Source organism: Trichosurus vulpecula, chromosome 5 (assembly GCF_011100635.1).
Source record: "Trichosurus vulpecula isolate mTriVul1 chromosome 5, mTriVul1.pri, whole genome shotgun sequence".
Classification (NCBI taxonomy): domain Eukaryota; kingdom Metazoa; phylum Chordata; class Mammalia; order Diprotodontia; family Phalangeridae; genus Trichosurus; species Trichosurus vulpecula.
Genome location: NC_050577.1, coordinates 74,083,753 through 74,103,597, shown reverse-complemented (window position 1 = coordinate 74,103,597; position 19,845 = coordinate 74,083,753). Strand labels below are relative to the sequence as shown.

General features: G+C 35.1%; 1 protein-coding gene across 2 annotated transcripts in view; it reads left to right on the top strand.

Moving 5' to 3' along the window:
- CUL2 (cullin 2) overlaps nucleotides 1–19,845 on the top strand; it is a 120,898-nt gene that overhangs the window by 29,454 nt on the left and 71,599 nt on the right. For both annotated transcript variants that reach the window (XM_036760021.1, XM_036760022.1), the window contains exons 3-6: nucleotides 7,643–7,745; nucleotides 10,223–10,317; nucleotides 16,980–17,085; nucleotides 18,556–18,638. In XM_036760021.1, the coding sequence (XP_036615916.1) occupies nucleotides 7,643–7,745; nucleotides 10,223–10,317; nucleotides 16,980–17,085; nucleotides 18,556–18,638 (387 nt within the window). The remainder of the gene's footprint in view (nucleotides 1–7,642; nucleotides 7,746–10,222; nucleotides 10,318–16,979; nucleotides 17,086–18,555; nucleotides 18,639–19,845) is intronic.

Sequence of the window (19,845 nt, the reverse complement as noted above, 5' to 3'; positions counted from 1 at the left end):
CTTATACTGAATTTTAGAAGGGTTGCAGTCTTCATAGGTATAGGTAGCCCTTGATGGATCAATATCTGGGAGTGTTTATAAGGATGTTTTATTTAATAAACGCTTATCCAGTTTAACAAGGATTGAGATATTGGAAACAATTTGATAAATTTGAGATGCTGTGCATTCTTGTATTAAGGTCTCATAGGAGAGGATAGTGGGAATTAGATGTTGCTCTATTTAAAGCATGAACCAACTTTCACTAAAAAGCTTCAGAGCCTTCTTTGAATCAAGCATCTCTTATCTTAAGTTACATGACATACTCTGTAGTTAGTGAAATAAGCAGCATTTGTTATCGTTAGTCAGTGACTATTGTTTCCATCTTTATCGTAGGTCTTAGGGATACAAATGCCAACATGAGATAGTCCCTGTCCTCAAGGATCTTACATTCCATTTAGGGTGATATGATATATTCACAGATAAATGCAGAATATATATGTCCGGAGAGAGTAAGATAGAAGACTGGATATGCAGGAAGGGTTATGAAGGGCTTTGAAAACCAACCAGAAGATTTTATGTTTGATTCTGGAGGTGATAGGGAACCATTAGAGTTTATTGAATAGGAGAGCGACATTGTCAGACTTGTAACTTAGGAAGATCAGTCTGGCAGCAGAGTGGAAGATGGGCTGTGATGGAGAGATACGAAGCATGGAGACCAAACGGTAAGGTATTGTTTTAGGGTAGGAGGAAGGTGACAAGTGCCTGCCCTGAGGTGGTGGCAGGGAGAGAATGCGACATATATAAGATGTAATGAAGATATTGGTGGATCGTAGTGGGGGAGAATGAGGAAAATACCTAGGTTATCAGCTTACTGTAGAGGATGTTGGTGCAAGTGACATTTATAGGAAAATTCAGAAGGGTCAGGGGGTAGGGGTGAGGAGGGGGATAAATGAGTTCAGTTTTGTACATATTGAATTTAAGATGTTTTTGAGACATCCAGTTCAAGATGTCTAATAGGCAGTTGCAGATATGAGACTAGAGTTTTTCAGAGAAATTAGAGCTGGATAAGTAGATCTGGGAATTATCAGCATAGAGATGATAATTAAGTTCATGGAAACCAATGAGAACACCAACAAAATAATATATAGAGAGAAGAGGACCAAATTAGAATCCTGGGAGATATCCATAATTAGTGGGTGGGATGTGGATGAATAGCCACTAAAGGAGACCAAGAAGGAAAAAGAGCAAAGAGGAGAACTAGGAGAGAAAACATAAAAATGAATATTAAGAAGAGGCTGATGCAGTGTCAAAGGCTACCTAGAAGTCAAGGATGAGGATTGAGAAAAAGGCCATTAGGTTTGCTGTTAAGAGATTACAGATAATATTAGAGTGATTTTGGTTGAATGATGGGGTCAAAAATCAGACTGCATAGAATTAAGAAGAAAATGAGAAGAGACTTAGAGACTTTTATTTTAGATGACCTTGGTGGAGCTTTCAATTGGCCTCTCCTTCATGATAAGCAATTTGGAATTATGTGAGGAAAGTAACAAATGTTCATACCCTTTGATCCAGAGATTTCACTGTTAGGCAACCCATTCAGGTCACTTAGAAAAAAGATGGGCAGTATATACAACAAAATATCTATAGCGGCACTTGTAATAGTAAAGAACTGTAAACAGTAGATGAAGTAGAAATAGCAGGTAGGAAGATGAAGTCAGTATAGTTGGTTGGACCAGACCAATTACAGATGGAAAATCCCTGCTGAAAGAGATGCCTTAAACTTATTGAGGAGTTTTTTGTAATGTATCTCTGGGATAGAAAGATACAAAAAAAAAAAGAAAGAAAGAAAGAAAAAAATTAATGAGAAAAAGATGATCAGGAAAATATTTTAACAGCTACTTCATATACCTGATTTCTCATTTCTTTAGGATGTTTATGAAAATGATCTTTCCATCTTTCCTTCTGCTTTTATGTCCTTGTCCTGTGTGATCTCCAGTCTCCCAAACTTTAATCTCTATCTCACTCTCCTCCCCGCCCCCTGCCATTAGCTACACTTTATCCCTCTCCCTGTCTAACCACTTAGTGAACCAACTCAAGTCTATGGTACCTTTTTTTTTTTCCTTGAAATCCTTCTCCCCTACTTTTATCACTGATCACACCTTGCCAAACCCAACCCTTGATTACGCCTTCTGTATGCCCCTTCTCCTCCTGTTCACATTTTGCTGAACTGAGCTAGAGACAATCATGAAACTATAGTGACTGGATTCACTGCAGATTTGTTCTCTAATCTTACTTGGGCCCTCAGTACATCATGGCAATCATTGTACTCATCTCTTACTGGGATTGCTATGCTTCTCAGTATAGTGAATGCAAATCTCATCCTTCTCTCTGAGGCTCTGATAACACATCTCCACCCCTTGAAGTCCCCCACAGTCTCATAGTTGAAGATCTTGTCTCATGTATCCATAAAAAGTGGAGGTTATTTGCCATGATCTGTGCCTTCTTATCCCCTCATCTCACTTTGCTCAAGGATCTCCTTCCCTTCTGTCTTGGATGAAGAGGTACACCTTCTTGCTAAGGCAAACCTCTCTACATGTATTTTTGATCCCATCCATTTCTGTTTTCTCCAACAGATTTCCTCCACTATCACCCCTACTGGAGCCCTAACTTAATCCTGCTGTTCTTATTAGCCATTTTCCTGTAGCTTTCCTCCCCTTCTTGGCTAAATTTCTTGAGAGTTGTTTACACAGAGTATTTGCACTTCCTTTCCTCTTACTCCCATCCAACACCTCTGTGGTATGATTTCTAGTCTTATCATTAAACTGAAACTATTCCAGAGTTACTTGTGATTTCTTAATTGCCATATCTAATGACCTTTTCTGAGTCCTCATCTTACTTGACCCCTTTGAAGCATTTGACATGGTTAATCACCATTTCCTTCTGGATTCTTTTTTCCTTTCTGGGTTTTTCATGACAGTACTTTCTTTTGATTTACCTACTACCTGTCTGACTGCTTTTTTTCAGTCTCCTTTGCACGATTTTCATCCAAGACATGCCCACTAACCATGAGTATACCTTGAGAGTCTGACCAAGACCATCTTCTCTTTTTAATCTAGACTATTTCACTTGGTGACCTCAGCAGCTACTATTTATATCGTCATCTCTATGCAGATGATTCCCATATTTTCATAGTGAACCCTAGTCTCCTGAGCTACACCACCATTTGCCTTTTGAACATCTCAAATTGGATATCCTGTAGCACATACAAAACAGAACACATCTTCAAAAAAATTTTTTTTAATCTACTTTTTCTCCTTCCCTCTTTCCCCCCTGAATTGAGAACAAAAGAAAAAAAAAGCCTGTGTTTATTTTTCCCTCCTTTGACCAGTTCAGATGGGAGTAAAGTTCAAGTGTCAGCCACTCTGTGCACACTCTGATTATGTAAGACAATTTCTTCCTCTTCATCCCTATAGTATATTTTTCTTTCCCTCTCTTTCTATTCTTCTAGGTTCGTAAGACATAACAAAACCACTCGTACGGCTTGTCTAATTAGACTTTCTTATTTCACCATTCTCCCTGTCACCCTGGCTCCCATCACCAAGGTCTTCCTTAAGGCACTTTCACCCCATATATCCAATCCGTTTCCAAATCTTGTTTCTATCTTTATCATTCTTCTTTTACACATTTCTCTCCACTCAATATAGCCACCACCTCTCACCTGGACAATACCGTGACCTAAATGGCCTTCCTGCTTCATATCTTTTTAACATTCTTTTCTGTGCTCCACTTCGTTTCTAAGGCGATTTTTCTAAAGCAAAGCTCTGACAATATTACCCCCCCCCCCACGCCTCTTTTGAATAAACTCCAGTGGCTTCCTGTTATCTTCAGGATCAAGTTTAAAGTCCTTTGGCATTTAAAGTTCTTCACAACTTGGCCTTCTACTTTTCTCGTCTCGTTACACTTTGTTACCTTCCATATTCATTACTTTTCAGCCACATTGGCATATTTGCTGTTCCTTGCAGATGATACTTTATCTCAGTCCCCCTGCCTTTTCACTAAGTGCCCCCTATACTTGGCATGCTCTTCTTCCTCACTTCTGCCTCTTGGCTTTTCTGACTTCCATCAAAACTTGCTTCAAATTCCACTTTCTATTTAGAAGCCTTTCATGGTCTTTCTAGCTATTAGTTCTTCCATTCTGAAATTACCTTCCATAATTTGTAGGTACCTAGTTATTTCCATGTTGTTCCCTCAGAATGTGAGCTGCTTGGGGGGCATGGGCTGGTTTTGCTTTTCTTCGTATCTTCAGAGCATAGCACAGTGTGTGGCATGTAGTAAACCCTTAGTAAATGCTTGTTGACTTGGCACATGTTGACATGTGATCTATAAATGTATTTGAAGGTATGTTTGATAAAGATTTGAGAGTATAACAGAAACAATGTAGATTTGAGAGTATAACAGAAACAATGTCTTGCTGCAGCTCACACAGTCACATGGTGGGCTAAAAGATAGAATACAAAATCCTGCTTTTTCATTGATTTTTCTCACCCTTCCAGATTGACTTGGTTAAGCAAAAGGTAATCTTGAAACCTTCCTAACATGGAGTCATTTTTGCATATGTTAAGTTCATACAAGATTCCTTGATAAATACAACCGCAGAGATAACTCCATTTATTGATGCCCTGATTACTAACATCAAACAACGGCATAGAAAAGGAGTATATGCTTACCAACATTGATTGCCTTGTCAAGGAGGTTGCCCCGGGCATAGACCAAATGGAAGAATTCCTTATAGGCTGTGAGCTTCTCCAGTTGTTCATTCATGTTGGCAGAATACTTTGTGCTGAGTTTATCAATTCCTGAAATATTATAGGGCCTTTCTAGGGACTAATGATTACTCATAAGATACTGTCCTAATAAGTCATACAGGCTGGATATCAAAATATACTCATTCATTTGAATTGATCATTTGGTAGAACTTGTAGAATATTTTTGTGGGTGTATTCTATTTTTATTGGTAATTTTGTTTTCATATTACTTTGATTTTAGAATATACCCTTTCTATTCCCGTTGATTGATGTCATGTTAACAAAGATTTTTAAAGATTTTTTTTAAATTCCGGTAAAACCAACCAACACATCAACTGTATCTGACAATATTTTCACTATTCTATTCCTGTAGTTGTCTCCCACATTTTCAGTGAAGGGGGATGCATTTTCTCAGCTCTTCTTGGGGGCCAGACTTGGTCAACATAATTACATAGAATTATATTGGTTTTATTTTTTCTTTATACATTACTGTAGTTGTTGTGCATGTTTTTCTCCTAGTTCTGCATGTTTCACTCTTATCAGTTCTTATAGCTATTGCCATGTTGCTGAATTCTTCTGATTCATTTCTTATAGTGTAGTAATACGTGAATTTTAAGTTGGATAGATTCTTTTATTCTTAGCAAACTTCTAGAACACATTGTTAAAAGAATAAATGTTAGCTTTTTGAAAGAGAAGGAAGTACAGGAAAGACTTCCTTTAGTAAGGAAACTTACTAATGTGGCTTCATCAAGAAAAATCATGCCAAACTAGTGTCACTTCCTTTTTTTTTTTTTGATACAGAGATTAGAGGAATACTATAGATGTAATATACATAGATTAAAAAAAAGATTTTACCAGAATCTTTCATACTATTTTCCAGGTAAAGTAGAAAGATGTGGTCTTGATCCTGGTAACTTTAGGTAGTCCTGGAATTGATTGGGTGACTAGGCCCAAAGAATAGTCATAGCAAAATGGTGTAAGCTTATACCATAACCATGCTAGTTGGTAAATCTGAGTAATTAAGTGGCATGTTGATGGTATAAATATGTTTTATAATTACTGTGCAGAGTAAAGTTTTTCAGTAGAAATTGTATGGGTTGTAATTGATGAATTTTTAAAAAAGAGATACATACTTTTGAAGAGGAGAATTGTCTGAAGGGTGAATGAGCATCATAAAATGGAAAATGTGTAAATATCCTTAAGGGAAGTCTCTAATGGAGTACCCCAGGAATCTGCCCTTTCTGCCATGCTGTTCACCATTTTTATCACTGACTTGGATAAATGCAGACTGTGTAAGATATGCTTATGTAGTTTACAGATGATATGAAATAAGAAGAATAGCTCACAAATTGGATAAATCAGTATCCATAAAGATCAAGGATCCCTAGGACTGCATAAGATGAAATTTAATAGAGAAAAGTATCAATTTCTATATTTGGATTTAAAAAATTAACTTCACAAATATAGGCCAGTGGGGAGAGGTCCAGGCAAGAGTTCATTTGGAAAAGGTCTTGGGATTATAGTGTACTACAAACTCAATGTAAGTAAACAATATGACATAGTATCCCCCAAAACTAATGTCTTAGGCTGCTGCCTTAAGAATGACTAGAATAAGAGAACTTAGTCTTTTTGTTCTCTGTCCTAATCTGATTAGTTTTAGGTGATTAATTTTAGGAAGAGTATTGACAACCTGACAAGATGCTTAGAAGAGAGCATCTGGGGTGGTCAGAGGACTGCAGATCATGTCATATGATGTTAATGGAAAGAACCTAGGATATGTAACTTGGCAGAAAGAGAATTTAGGGGCAGCATGTCTTAGATGTCTTTAAGTATTTGAAGAGGGATTGGATTTCTTCTTGGCTCCAGGGGGCAAAACTTGGGTCAGAAGTTGCAGATAGTCAGATTTAGACTTTTGGTAAGAAAACTTCTAATAACTAGAGCTGTTTAAAAGTGGAATGGTTTGCATGATGAGGTAGCTCCTCATTTGAGACCTTCATGTAGAGTCCAGATGGCTGCCTGCTGAGGATGTTGTAAGGTAGATTATTATTTAGGTACTGGTTGGACTGGATGGCCTCTGAGATACCATCCATCTCTTGTATTCTGTGATTTGCACGAGTTTAAGATGTGAGTCAACATGGGAAATGGTAGATGACCTTTTTAGGATACTTTCTAGTCTAAAGATTTTTTTTCCTGGCCTCACAGTGGCTGCTGCACTTTCAGCCTGGGCAAGACAGGTAGAGGAAAAAAAGATTAAAAACAATTGTATATTCATGCTACTAATTTCCTTTAAAGAGGTTACATTTCCTTGGTGAATTTTCATCTTAAACTTATTTTATTTTTCCACCATGGATTTGAGCACTGTATTTCCATTACTTGCATATAATTCCAGTGAAACAAAGATAATTGATTCTAGTTCTCTATTTGCAGTATTATTGTTTACAGAAATTGTTATTTGACCATCTAAAGATAGGTGAAATCCTATCAACATGCTAGCTGGAAGTGACTTCTTTCACCAAATACCTTGTAGTATAGTTGTCAGTGTACATGTCTTATAGTTGCTGTATTGCTGGCTCCTTTAGGGCAGGTCCTATTGTCTTATTAATTTTTTTGTGTCTCTTTCGCTGAATGAATCTTATAGTAGTTTCCTTTTAGTAAGCTTGGCTAATGTGTTTTATGTTTTTCAGCGAGAATCATGCATATGATCCTAAGAAGCAAAAGTATCGATTTTTTTTTTATAAGTGAAAATGGTAAATATATAAATGTATTGTATTTATTATACATATGAATTGTTAACTCAAAAATTACCTTTTAAAAAAGGTATTTACAATGAATATGAAAAACCTTGACAACACATTTAGAGACATCTATGCTTTATGTGTGGCCTATCCTGAACCTCTTGGTGAAAGACTTTACACAGAGACTAAAATTTTTTTGGAAAATCACGTACGCCATTTGCACAAGGTAATTAAGTAGCATGTTGGTGCTGTAAGTATGTTTTGAAACTACGTTCCAGATTAAGGTGGGCAGTAAATGGGTAGTAAATGATGAGTATTTTTAAAACAGCATGTATTGTTGGGAAGGAGGTTGTTTGAAAAGTAAAATTAACTTATTAAATGGAAAATTATAATATTAATAGCCAAGGCCAGAGTTATTTTTCTGTAGGATTGTGTAATACAGAATTTAATTTTTAAAACTGCTCAGCATCCACATCCTATAGTGGCAGGATGGTTCAGTAGAGAGATTACTGGATTTGAAATTGAGAGACTTGAGGTTCTCTCCTGGCTCTGACAATTATGAGGTACGTGATCCTAGGGTAAGACACTTAACTTCCCAGAACCTCAGTTTCCTCACCTGTAAAATGCTGATGATAATATGTGCACTTACCAACTCATAGGGTTATTGTGAGGAAAACATTTTGTGAATCTCAAAGTGTTATATAAATGTGAGTAGTTATTATCCTGTCCTTTTAAAATTATGAGCTTTTATATTTCTTTTATATTCTTTTTCTATTTACAGTTGCTTTCTGGGTTGAAAGAAATAACAAAAAGATATCCTGGACAGTTGGTTGTAGGGAAATTTTAGCTAAAGCCAGTATGAAGTAGCACCAGTCTGGGTGGTAGATCTTAAACTCTTTGCTGTGTTGTTTAACTCTGAAATAGATTGGCTAAATAAAATATTTATTTAATTTGTGAACTAAAATTTTGTTTCACTCCTGGTTCCACCCTTATTTTTTGGTGATTCTTAAATAGTCAGCCACTATTTGTCTCACCTAAGCTTTTCTGGCTGTGTCTGGTTAGTTCTTTTGATGAGAACATGATTTGCATGCAGCCAGTACCCCTGGTTATTGTAGATGAGAAGGTAAATTTCTTGTAAGAAATTGTAAGAAAAAAAATTTATTGTGCTTTTGAATACTATTTGTAGATTGTAGGTTAATTCTGTTAAATCTGACCTTCAAGTTGTTTGAGTTAAAAATTAGGTTAAAAATTCAGAAATTCTCCAAGGAGATTGCCTGTTATCTAGCTCATAAGAAATTTTATGATGAATAGTAAGTCCATATCAATAATAAACTTAGACAACCAAGTATATTTTATTGCTATTCAGTTTTACAAATTAAAATGTGGAAATTTGAGAAAAGTATATTTTTGTGATGAGTAAAGATTTGTTATGTGATATTACTTTACATATGGGTTCTAATCTAAGGCTATTTTTTGTACATGTAGAAGTATGTTATCAACTATGGTAAGATTATAAAAGTGACAAGTTCATGCCTTTTTTAAAAGGAAAAACAAAGTGTTTTGAGTTCATCAGTATTAACAAAGATTTATTAAGCATACAGTGTGTTCCACATATTTTGTTCATTGTGAATACAAATACATGAACTATTTTGGGTTCTAGAAATTGCATGATTAAGTAGGAAGTCCAGAAGTAGAGATTGAGCTTATTTAATATTACAGAGTTTTGAAGTAGCCTTTGTTGCTTGACTGACTCCTTAGTTTTTACTTAAAATGACTTTAAGGAAATGACAACTCAGGAGAAAAAAGGTTCAGTCCAGGTAACTAACTTGGGGTTAGTAGAGCTAGCTATTAATGTTATTTATTCTCAAATCTTTATGTATATATAATGTATAACATTAAAAGTATGCACCAATGCCTAAAAATTTCTGTTTAGAAGGATTCAGTTTCTGTTTCACACTCAGTTCTTCCTTTGCCATCATTATCAGTTTATTTTCATTTTCTGTAAAGTAGGTACTAAATAAATTTGAAGAAACTTGACTTATTTTTAATTTTAAATTTTAGCTGATCAGCATTCCTAATTATTAATAATTTTTTATGTGAAATACAGGTACAATTTACTTTCATGAGGTTGGTCAAAAACTGATTCATAAGAACAAATTTTCACTTTTAACCCTTTTTTTCAACCTTATTTTAATAAAAATCCTAGCTGAGGAACAACATTGCCTTGTGTTATATTTACAGTTTAGGAGTTATTCAATTCAGGTTCTTTAAAACATTTCACTAATTTTTGAGCTAAGTCAGAGTCCTTTTTTGAGTACTTGTAAAGAAGTCTAAAAAGTAAGTGAAATGAGTATTTTACAAAATAATTTAGAGCTATCATAATGTAAAATGATTTATTTTAAAAATATAATTAAAAGAAAAGTAAAGCCGCATGGTATAAAGGAAGAAAGCCTGGATTGCGAGTCAAAAGACTGGGATTCTGGTTACCATGTTACAGCTTGCTTGTCACATGATCTGGGACCAGTAACTTCACAATTTTAGAACGCTAGTTTTCTTAACAGCACAATAGGGATAGTGATACTTTGCCTCTTTAGGCGGTGATTGTGAATATCAAATATAGAAGTGAACTCTATTCAAGTGTAAAGTAGTAGTACTTGTATGAAAATAATATTTTCCTTGTAAAGTGACTTTTTTTTCTTTTAGAGAGTTCTGGAGTCTGAAGAACAAGTATTGGTTATGTATCATAGGTATTGGGAAGAATATAGCAAAGGGGCAGACTATATGGACTGTTTATACAGGTAAATATACTTTTAAACTGTGAGCCCAGAAACTATTGCACAAATTCAAATGATTCAGATGATGGTTTGCATTACTTGGTACCTGTTTACTAATGATACAAATAATATGCTGTAGAAGAACATAAGAATTACCTTCTACCCATTTGGGTCCAATAAGTTTCCCTTTTATGGCTTGGACCAGGTAGGTGGTATCAGTGTTCTTTAGTAGAAAACTCACCTATGAGAAGGAAAGAAACCCTGCACCTGAAAGAAGTGTTACGCTTTTTCAGTGTTGGGGCCATGATACCACTTTTTACAGTGATTCTTTATATTCATAAATGAAACTTCAGACCCGATAAAGTTTGGGAAATAATCCAAACCAATTTTTCCCTTCAGTGCCGTTGATAATTGAGAGTTCATTATACTTTTCATTGAAAATATAAAGAAGGGATGTACTAGACGTTGTTTTCTTTGGGCTTCTGAAAACATGACTGATAAAACCAACCACTCTTTCAACAGAATAGAAAGTGTGGCAAGTATATAAGAAAACTTAACTGTCTAATTACTGTTTGTTACTATAAGACTTGAGTCAAAACAATTCTTCTTGCAGCTATATCTATATCCCACTTTCATTTATCCCATATTTTTGATAGTCCTCTCAGTATGAATTTTACCTTTTATTGCTCTGTAGTTGCCATTAGAGAAAAGAAAATTTACAATGCCAATGATCTTATAAAACTCTTGATCATTTTCATAAAGAAGCTTGTTGTATGAAAATAATTTAAAATTTGTGGCATTGGAGTTTAGTGGCAGAATGTACTAAAGAACTTCCATACCTCTTATTTAGCCTGATCTGTAAAATAGAAGTCTTATTTTATTTATAGTGATCCAGAAGGGCAATATGTCAATAAGATTTTTATCAGTTCTAACATAGTTTTATATGTTATGATATCATAGTCTAAAATGATGGCATATTATAACTGAAAAATTTTTTCACTTACTGTACTGATAATCATTTGATATCTAAATGTTAACTTCTGCACTTTAACTTCTATCAAATAGACAAAAGTCTTTTGAGTAACTGAGAACTCTTAATTGAAATACTTATATAGTAATTCTTTTTGTAAATGGAAGAATACAATCGTTCCCTAACTTATTCTTATTGTAAGCTTAGATTTTCTTTTGCATTTTCTTAAAGCTTGGCACACCCCTATTTTCAAAGAAGCTTTGTTGTTCAATGGTGTCCTACTCTTTGTGACCCCACTTGGAATTTTCTTTATAGATGAGAAAACTGAGGCAAACAAGTTTAAGTCACTTGCCCAGGGTCACACAGCTAGTAAATATCTGAGGCCAGATTTGAACTCAGGAAAATGAGTCTTTCTGACTGCAGGCCTGATGCTCTATCCACTGCACCACCTAGCTGCTAACCTCAATAAAAGTCTACATTAGGTCAATCTGTATTGTATTGTGTAGAACCAATGATCAAAGACCATAGAAAGGCTTAACGCACTATTTGTATTATAGTTACATTTGAATCTTATGTCAAATGATTTGTTAAAAGATTTTGGAAAAACACCAAATTTTAGACTTACTTTTCTTTATATAAATTAAGCCATTTTGTAAATTTAAAAAGACAATATATCTCAAACATAAATTCTTAATTTAAGAATAATTCGTAGTCTTGGGTAATAAAGTTTTGCGCTTAATATATACAAAGGTCTATGATGAATTAAAATTTAAATTAACTTCTCATCTGAAGTAGGGGAAAGATCTTCTCTAGCAATTAAAAAAGATCATTTAAAATAGGTTTATGAGAGACACATTGCACTTACAAGTATTTGTGAAGGTACTTGTGGCTATGTAATAAAGTTAAAATTTAATTAAGTCCACCACATTTATTATGCACCTACTATGTGCAAGTGCTAGAGATCCAGTGATGAAAAATGACACAATCTGTCATGAAGGCTTACAGTTTTAAAAGGAGAAATATGCCATGTGCATTATCATGACACAAGGTATTATGTTATAAATGCGAGGAAAGATTCTGACAAAGTACCGAAAGACTGTTTGAGATGAGAGATACCACTTTCAGCTGAGGGATTCAGGGAAGGCTTGATAGAAGTGGCATCTTTGAGAACCTTTAAGGACAAGAAGGGTCTCAGCAAGTAGAGATGAGGAAGAAGTGCTTTTCTTCATAAAATATAACTTGTAGGAATGCTAAGAAGTGGAAAATAGTATGTCCTGTTTGGGAAACCCAGAGAAATTCAGTGTGTCTGGTATGTTGTGAAGTGGAGTATTATAAAACAAGGCAGGGAAAGTTGATCCAGACTGTCCCATGACACAAAAGCTGTCATATTAACATTTTGGGGAAGGGGTATAATGTCACGTGGCTGTGAATGAGCAAAGCATTATTCTCTCTGAAGAATCAAAATTACTGGTGACTCACAGGACAATTAAGTGCTGTATGATGGGCATAACTAGGCTATTACTTGAATTATCAATGGATCATTCGCCTACCTTCTCATTGTAGACAACCCTTTCTTCTCACTTTTCCCTAACAAAAAAAAAGTGATTTTAGTACCTGTTGGTGAAGTAGAGTGATAGAGTGTTCTCAGAGCTTTGTGCAGTAGCTACCTCTACTATGTTTGGATCTAACCTCACCTTCCACGTGGTGGGAAGAAAAATGATTGCTAATGAACTGTCATTTTAGAAAAAATAAAAACAAAATATACTGAGTCTCTGCTGAGTAAAATACTTTTTAAGTAAGAAAACTATTTGGGCCAACACTCTGCCAACACAAAATATCCTAGTTTATATGAAGTGCTGACACAGAAAGATTTATATAATTTTGTAAATAATGATATAAGCACAAAACTTTTCATATTAGTGATCATATGATTGTAATTGATGTTTTATGTATAAGTATTGCTTTCATCTGAGGCATTCAGGAGACTCAGACACTTCTGTGTGTTTCATTTTTATAAAGTAATTAATTTCAGATCAAATCATGCTAACTTTGTGACTGATCATTGTTCATAGTTGGGTCATTATCATTAAGTTAACTCTGCATAAAAGTCAGTGTCCTAGAAAAATCACCTTACTAGATGGTCAGATTACCTAGGATATCCCTTGTTTCTAATAAACTCCTAGAAATTCTGTTAGTAGTGAAATTTGGAGAAAAAGTGTAATGTAACATTATCAAGAAAATTCTTTTTGTTTATTTAAAATAACTTTCATCAAGATTTTTTCACAGATTTTATCCAAATGCTTTGGGAACTTTTCGATCTTAATCCTCCCCACCAGTAATCCCATTTAACTTCTTTGGAAGCTGGAAAATGAAGTAGAGTACATGAGAACAAAGAATTCTTACCACACAGTGAAAGTTTTCTAAACTAGGCTAAATTATTAGTGAATACTCAGAATTCCTTTCAGATAAAACCTTCCTATATATTTTTCTCGTATTTATTTTGTTTTTCCAAGGTTCCTCTTAAGTTTCGTCTTCTGCACTCTTATTGATAGGAACATAGGATTTAGAGACTCAGGAGAAATGTTAGATAATCTAGTCAAATACACTAATTTAGATGAGAACAGTGAGGCCCTCAAAAAGTTGTGTCTTGATCTAAAGTCATGGAAGTAGTAAATAGTAGTTCCAAGATTCAGAGTCAGACCCTCTGAATCCTAACTCAGTGTCCTTTCTAGTACAACACAGTACTTTCTTCTACACTACAGTGTCCCCTTAAAAGTTTCATAATTCTGTAAAAAAAAAAAAAGATTTATCATCACACTTTCAATGCATATATGCATGTATAATCCATTCAAAATCATTGTTTGATTTTTTTCAGTCACAAAATTTATGTAAATTTTTCCAAACTTTTACCTGTGCATTAGACCCTTAATTAAACCCTGCTGTGATTTTTGGCCATCAGTTCAAATCCAACAATACTTTAAAGAACCAGGATTCATTGCTGTGAGCATTCCTTCTGTGCAGATCACAATCTGTTTACAACTAAAAAGATGATTTTCAAGAAATACTATAACGAAAAAATTCATCACCCTCTTAACTGTTCTGGTGATGTGGTTGTACAAACTAGTCTTGGCTGAGCCTCAGATGAAATATGTTTATATTCTCCTGGCATACCCTTTAAGAACTTAGTCACCCGGGGCAGCTAGGTGGCGCAATGAATAGAGCACTGGCCCTGGAGTCAGGAGTACCTGAGTTCAAATCTGGCCTCAGACACTTGACACACTTACTAGCTGTGTGACCTTGGGCAAGTCACTTAACCCCAGTTGCCCTGCCCCCCCCCCCCTCCAAAAACAAACAAAAAAAAGAACTTAGTCACCCATGCCTTAAGTGAGACTTTGGGGTAGTATTTAAGTGGAGATCTATTAACATAGAATGTTATTATTTAGATTTAGCTATTTGAATCTCTTGGGGTATCATTTTATTATCAGCAGTTTCCTTGTCATAAACTGGTGATCTTATCAATATTTGATAGTACATGTTATCTATGATTCTTATTTTCTATATTAATCATTTTTTCTAGGGAAGGATTTCAATCAGAAATCAGTTCTGTTTTCTCAGCAGTTAATAAAATTGTGATATGTTTCTATTAAAACTATAGAGAGACACATTTTTCTCTTATGGAAATGGAAGTAGGGTAAGTTAGTGAATTGACTTAGCAATTTTCTTTTAACCATTATCTGTAAAAATTCTCTATAGAGTAAATATTGACTTATCAAGGACGTCATGATCTCAGACTATAATGTCAGATCATCATTTCCCCAAAATGAGAGGGAGGGAATCATCTGATTTTTAAGTATTTATTAACCAAACAAGAGTCTACTGAACATGAACCTCTGTCATTCCTAGCACACACAGTCACTTAGAGACACATGTCTGCCCATCAAGAAATGAACATCAAAAGCACCAGTAGGTATTGTTCAGATCTCCTTGATTTAGACTGTTTTGTCTCAGTCAGCCCTCCATTCTCAGAAACCCCTGGGAAATTTCTTTTTTAAAAACCTGGTTAGGTTGGAGAGAGCCCGTTAGCAGTGTCTTTTTCAAAATGCTGTCCTCACAACAGTTCTTTGAGGTGGGAAAAACTAAAATCTAGAGGTATACTGCTCTTTACCCAAGCTCACCCAGCCATGTTGTCTGGCTCCAAGAATAGTGCTTTTTCCATTAGACCATACTGCATCTTTTTTTTAAATGATAGATTAGTGTTTACTGGAGAAACTTGGGTGCATAGTAAGAGCAGCAGCACAAATCATTGTTCAAGTCACATTTTGAAATTAGAGAAAGATTTGTTAGAAATCTTTGTTCCTGCCTGTTGACTTTTATTTTCAGTTGGTTGATTAGAAGCTGTGCTTGAATCCTGCTTTATGTTATTATTAAGCCATACTCAGGGATTTTATTATAGGTGTTTTTAGTGCTTTCTTTCCCTCCTTATTTAACTCATTAAAAATCTTTTAAGGTTTAGTGTGGCCCATTGTTGTGGTTGGTTATGTAGCCTTTCATTTTCTTTAAATATGATCAAATGATCTTTGATCTTCCTTCCCTCTGGTTATAGTAACAATAGGCGATCTACTAAAAATGTAGGCCAGTTGGCCTTAGGAGAACTCTGGCAGATTAAGTATCCTACAGAAAAGAATAGGAAGCTTGCTGTTTGATCAGAAGGAATGTCCAGATAGGCTTCATGTGTCACTGAAGCATTATTTCTTTAGGTAGTGATAATCAGGTACAAAGGGTTTGTGCATATGATAAAGTAGTGCGAACAGTTCTGTGTTCTGCAGCTAATTAAGTATTATCCCTCAAACCCTCAACATCTTCCTGTCACTTCTTTGTTCTGCTCTCACAAATAGTTTCATCAGTATTGCCTCTGTTTTTTGTTTTTGCTTCATAACCTGATTGTTACCTTTCATATAGACTAAGAGGAGCAGCCTGATGTATTGTAAAGATGCACATAACATTGAGGTCTGGATTTATATTCTACCTCTAACAGTTTGTGACCGTGGATAAATCCCTTAATCTCTCAACCCTCTTTTCCTCATTTATAAAATGGGAGTGATAATATTTGTACTGCCTACCTCATAGGTCTGTTGTAGAGAAAGCACTTTGTAGAACATAAAGTATTATATCACTATGAGCTTTTATTATTGACTAGTGTTCACACAATTCTCATATCAGTAAAATTCAGTCAGACAATCTGGCTCATGTCCCTCCTGCCATTATCATATTCATTAATGCAGTGTTGACTTTAGTTTGTTTTTTCAGGTTGTTAATGTGTCAGTGATTAAGTTATAGCCCACTATAATAAAACACACAGATAAAACAAAATATTTGCTAGATCTTATTTGGCCCAATTTCCTGAGCCTTGGTTTAGTGATAAGGTTGCTTTAGATTCTTGGAATAAAAGACTTTGCTGGATTAGATGGTGGCGGGTTAATAGATTTTACTGTGCTGAGATATGTATTGATATTTATCTTAAAGCCAGGCAGGGAGAAATGGGGTGATTACTTTTCTTTCTGTGATTTAAATATTCTTATTTACTATATTAAGATTTTCTGGTGGACTGTGCTGTTACTAAACTCATTTTCACAGTTTGATTTTAGAGTTTTCAGTAAATAATTTGCTTTACCTATGGCTTCTCTTTTTATCTGATGAGAATGTGTTTTTCTTTCAGGTATCTCAACACACAATTTATTAAGAAGAATAAATTGACGGAAGCTGACCTTCAGTATGGTTATGGTGGTGTAGATATGAATGAACCACTTATGGAAATAGGAGAGGTAGGTAATTTCTTAAGTAACTATAATATGAACATGTTTATAGAGATTAGGAAACTTATTTGGATTGAACAATCCTATTAAATATTAATTTTTAACTGAAATATTTATTAAAATCAATATTAAATAAATCAAATTATTTGTGTGATAACACAAAACCAAATAAAGCTTGAGACGTGTGTGTGTGTAACATATATATGAGTAGAAAACAGCAGCTTTTATTTAAATGAAATGGAATTATGTCCCAAATAAATATATTAGTGTTTCTAATTGGGAAATATAGTCAATCCTCAAATTCCCTGGGAGTAACATTCCTAGCAAACAGTGCTAAAGTCTGTAGCACAAAAGTAAAAAACATTAATGTTGATACATTGAACCTATTGGAAATAGAAGGTTAGGTTCCCATGACCACCAAAAACTGTGAACTTTGCTAGAGATTGCTGAAAATATACTTTTTATGCATACAGTTCTTTCAAACAAAACATTAATTCTGGTAATATGCACTTTTCCTAACCCAGTAACCATGAAATAACCCATAAAATGTAGAACACAAAATAAAACTGGTAACATGCAAAACATTTTTTCTCACTGATAATTCCCTAGAATTCTTGACCTTTTGTGCAACATCTCAATAAAAAAACAACACATTGATTTCAGACTGTATTAACTTTTCATAACATGTGAAATCCACAGTACCATAAATACTGTACAGTGAATAAAATTCTTAGAGCTGAAATATTTTTTAACCTGCATCTTACCTTCCATTGTATCAGATGGCAATGTGAAGGCATTGTACTGTATACTATAATGGCTGTGAACCTCTCTACCTTGTCTACCCTCTGAAAACCAAGGGAGAGGTTTGCTGGGACTTTAGTTGCTGCTGTCAAAAGATGACTAGACTGGGAAATCAATTCGTTAACATCAATGCTGCTGCTGATAGCAATTGCAGGCATGAAGTTTATCTAATATCTTTATTTTCTCACTAAGCCATATCACTGACTTTGTATGCTTGGGGTTAAAGTCCAAAGGACTTGCACTATGCTTTGGGGGCCTAATCGCAACACAGAACTTGAGTTTTAAAGGCAAACAATAAAAATATTGTAGCAAATGCACAATGAGCTCTTTACAATGGTAGAATGAAACTCCTGGTTGGATACCAGCCACTCTACGAACTTGAATGTGTCACAGGTCTCATCTTTTTCCTCCACTTCACATAGCTGCAAATGTGCACAGCTGCCAACATGAAAGTAAAAATGAGGTTACTGATAAGATCATGCAAATGCTTGAAGTCACGAAAGTTAAACGTGAAAATGTTGAAGGTCAACTATGTATATTTGTGTGTATATATACATAAAAGCATGCACACACATGCATGTAATATACAAATTACATACACGTGCATGGATTTGTTTGCATTTGAAAACTAGATTTAGAATGATTTTTCACTTATAATGTATATGTTGTTCCTGGCAGCTAGCATTGGATATGTGGAGAAAATTGATGGTTGAGCCACTTCAAGCAATCCTTATACGAATGCTCCTCCGAGAAATAAAAAAGTGAGTATTTTTTGTCTGTGCTATTTCTCTTAGGATATACAATATTATTTTGAAGGGCTTAGTTATAATAGCAAATGAATTTTTATGTAAACTGATTAGCTCTAAGCCTGATTTACTTTAATGAGAACTTTTTCTACGTTATTGTAGAGAATCTGAAAGCACTTACTTTTTTTGAAGCTTTTTACCATATACATCTTAGAATCTCAGAATTGGAAGAAACCTCAGAGTCCATCAAGTTAAACTTATACTAAGAATTCTTTCTACATCATACCTGACAAACGGTCCTCCCACCTCCACTTTGTCCTCCCTGGCTGCTGCCTCATGGAGCTGGACTGGTTCTATTGGGGACAGTTTTAATTGTTAAGAGTTCCTTCTTTACACCAAGCCTAAGTCTGCCTCTGCAATTTGTACCCATTGCTCCCTTTCTGTCCTGATATCCTAAGGAAAACAAGTCTGACAAACATAACCCACTGATGTAGCAAAACCCCAAAGTTTACATTTTTCCCCACAGTAACCTTGTGAGGTTGTTGGTACTATGTTACCATCCTCTCTTACAGGGGAGGAAATTGAGGCCCAGAGAGGGGGAATGCCTTGTCCAGGATCATAGGGCTAGTAAACCTCAGAGCAAGAACTCCCAGCCACCTCCTGACTTGACAATCCATTACACCACTTTTTTTCTAATTCTTTAGAAATGTAAGGGCAGCAATAACATATTGGCTTCTCCTGGGTAAACATCCCTAGTTTCTTCCTTAGTCAGAAGATTATAATTTTGAGAGCTGAAAAGAGACTTAGGAATTGCTTGGTCCGATACCCTTGTTTTATAGAGAATGAAACCTTGGTATGGTGTGGACTCTTTTAACTGGATAACTGAGGTCCTTGTTGTTGTCTTCATGACCCCGTGGACATAGCATGCCAGTATTGGGCATGGGGTTTTCTTGGCAAAGATACTGGAGTAGTTTGCTATTTCCTTCTCAAGTGGATTAAGTCAAGCAGAGGTTAACTGACTTACCCAGGGTCACACAGGTAGTGAGTATCTGAGGCCATATTTGACATCAGGTCTTCTTAACTCCAGGCCCAGCTCTCTATCCACTAAAACACCTAGCTGTCTCTAATTGAGGTCCTGGGAAGGTGAATTAGGAGAATTAATACTTTTGTGATCTGAAAATACTTTTGACATTATAGAGTTCTATCTATAGAGTATATTAAT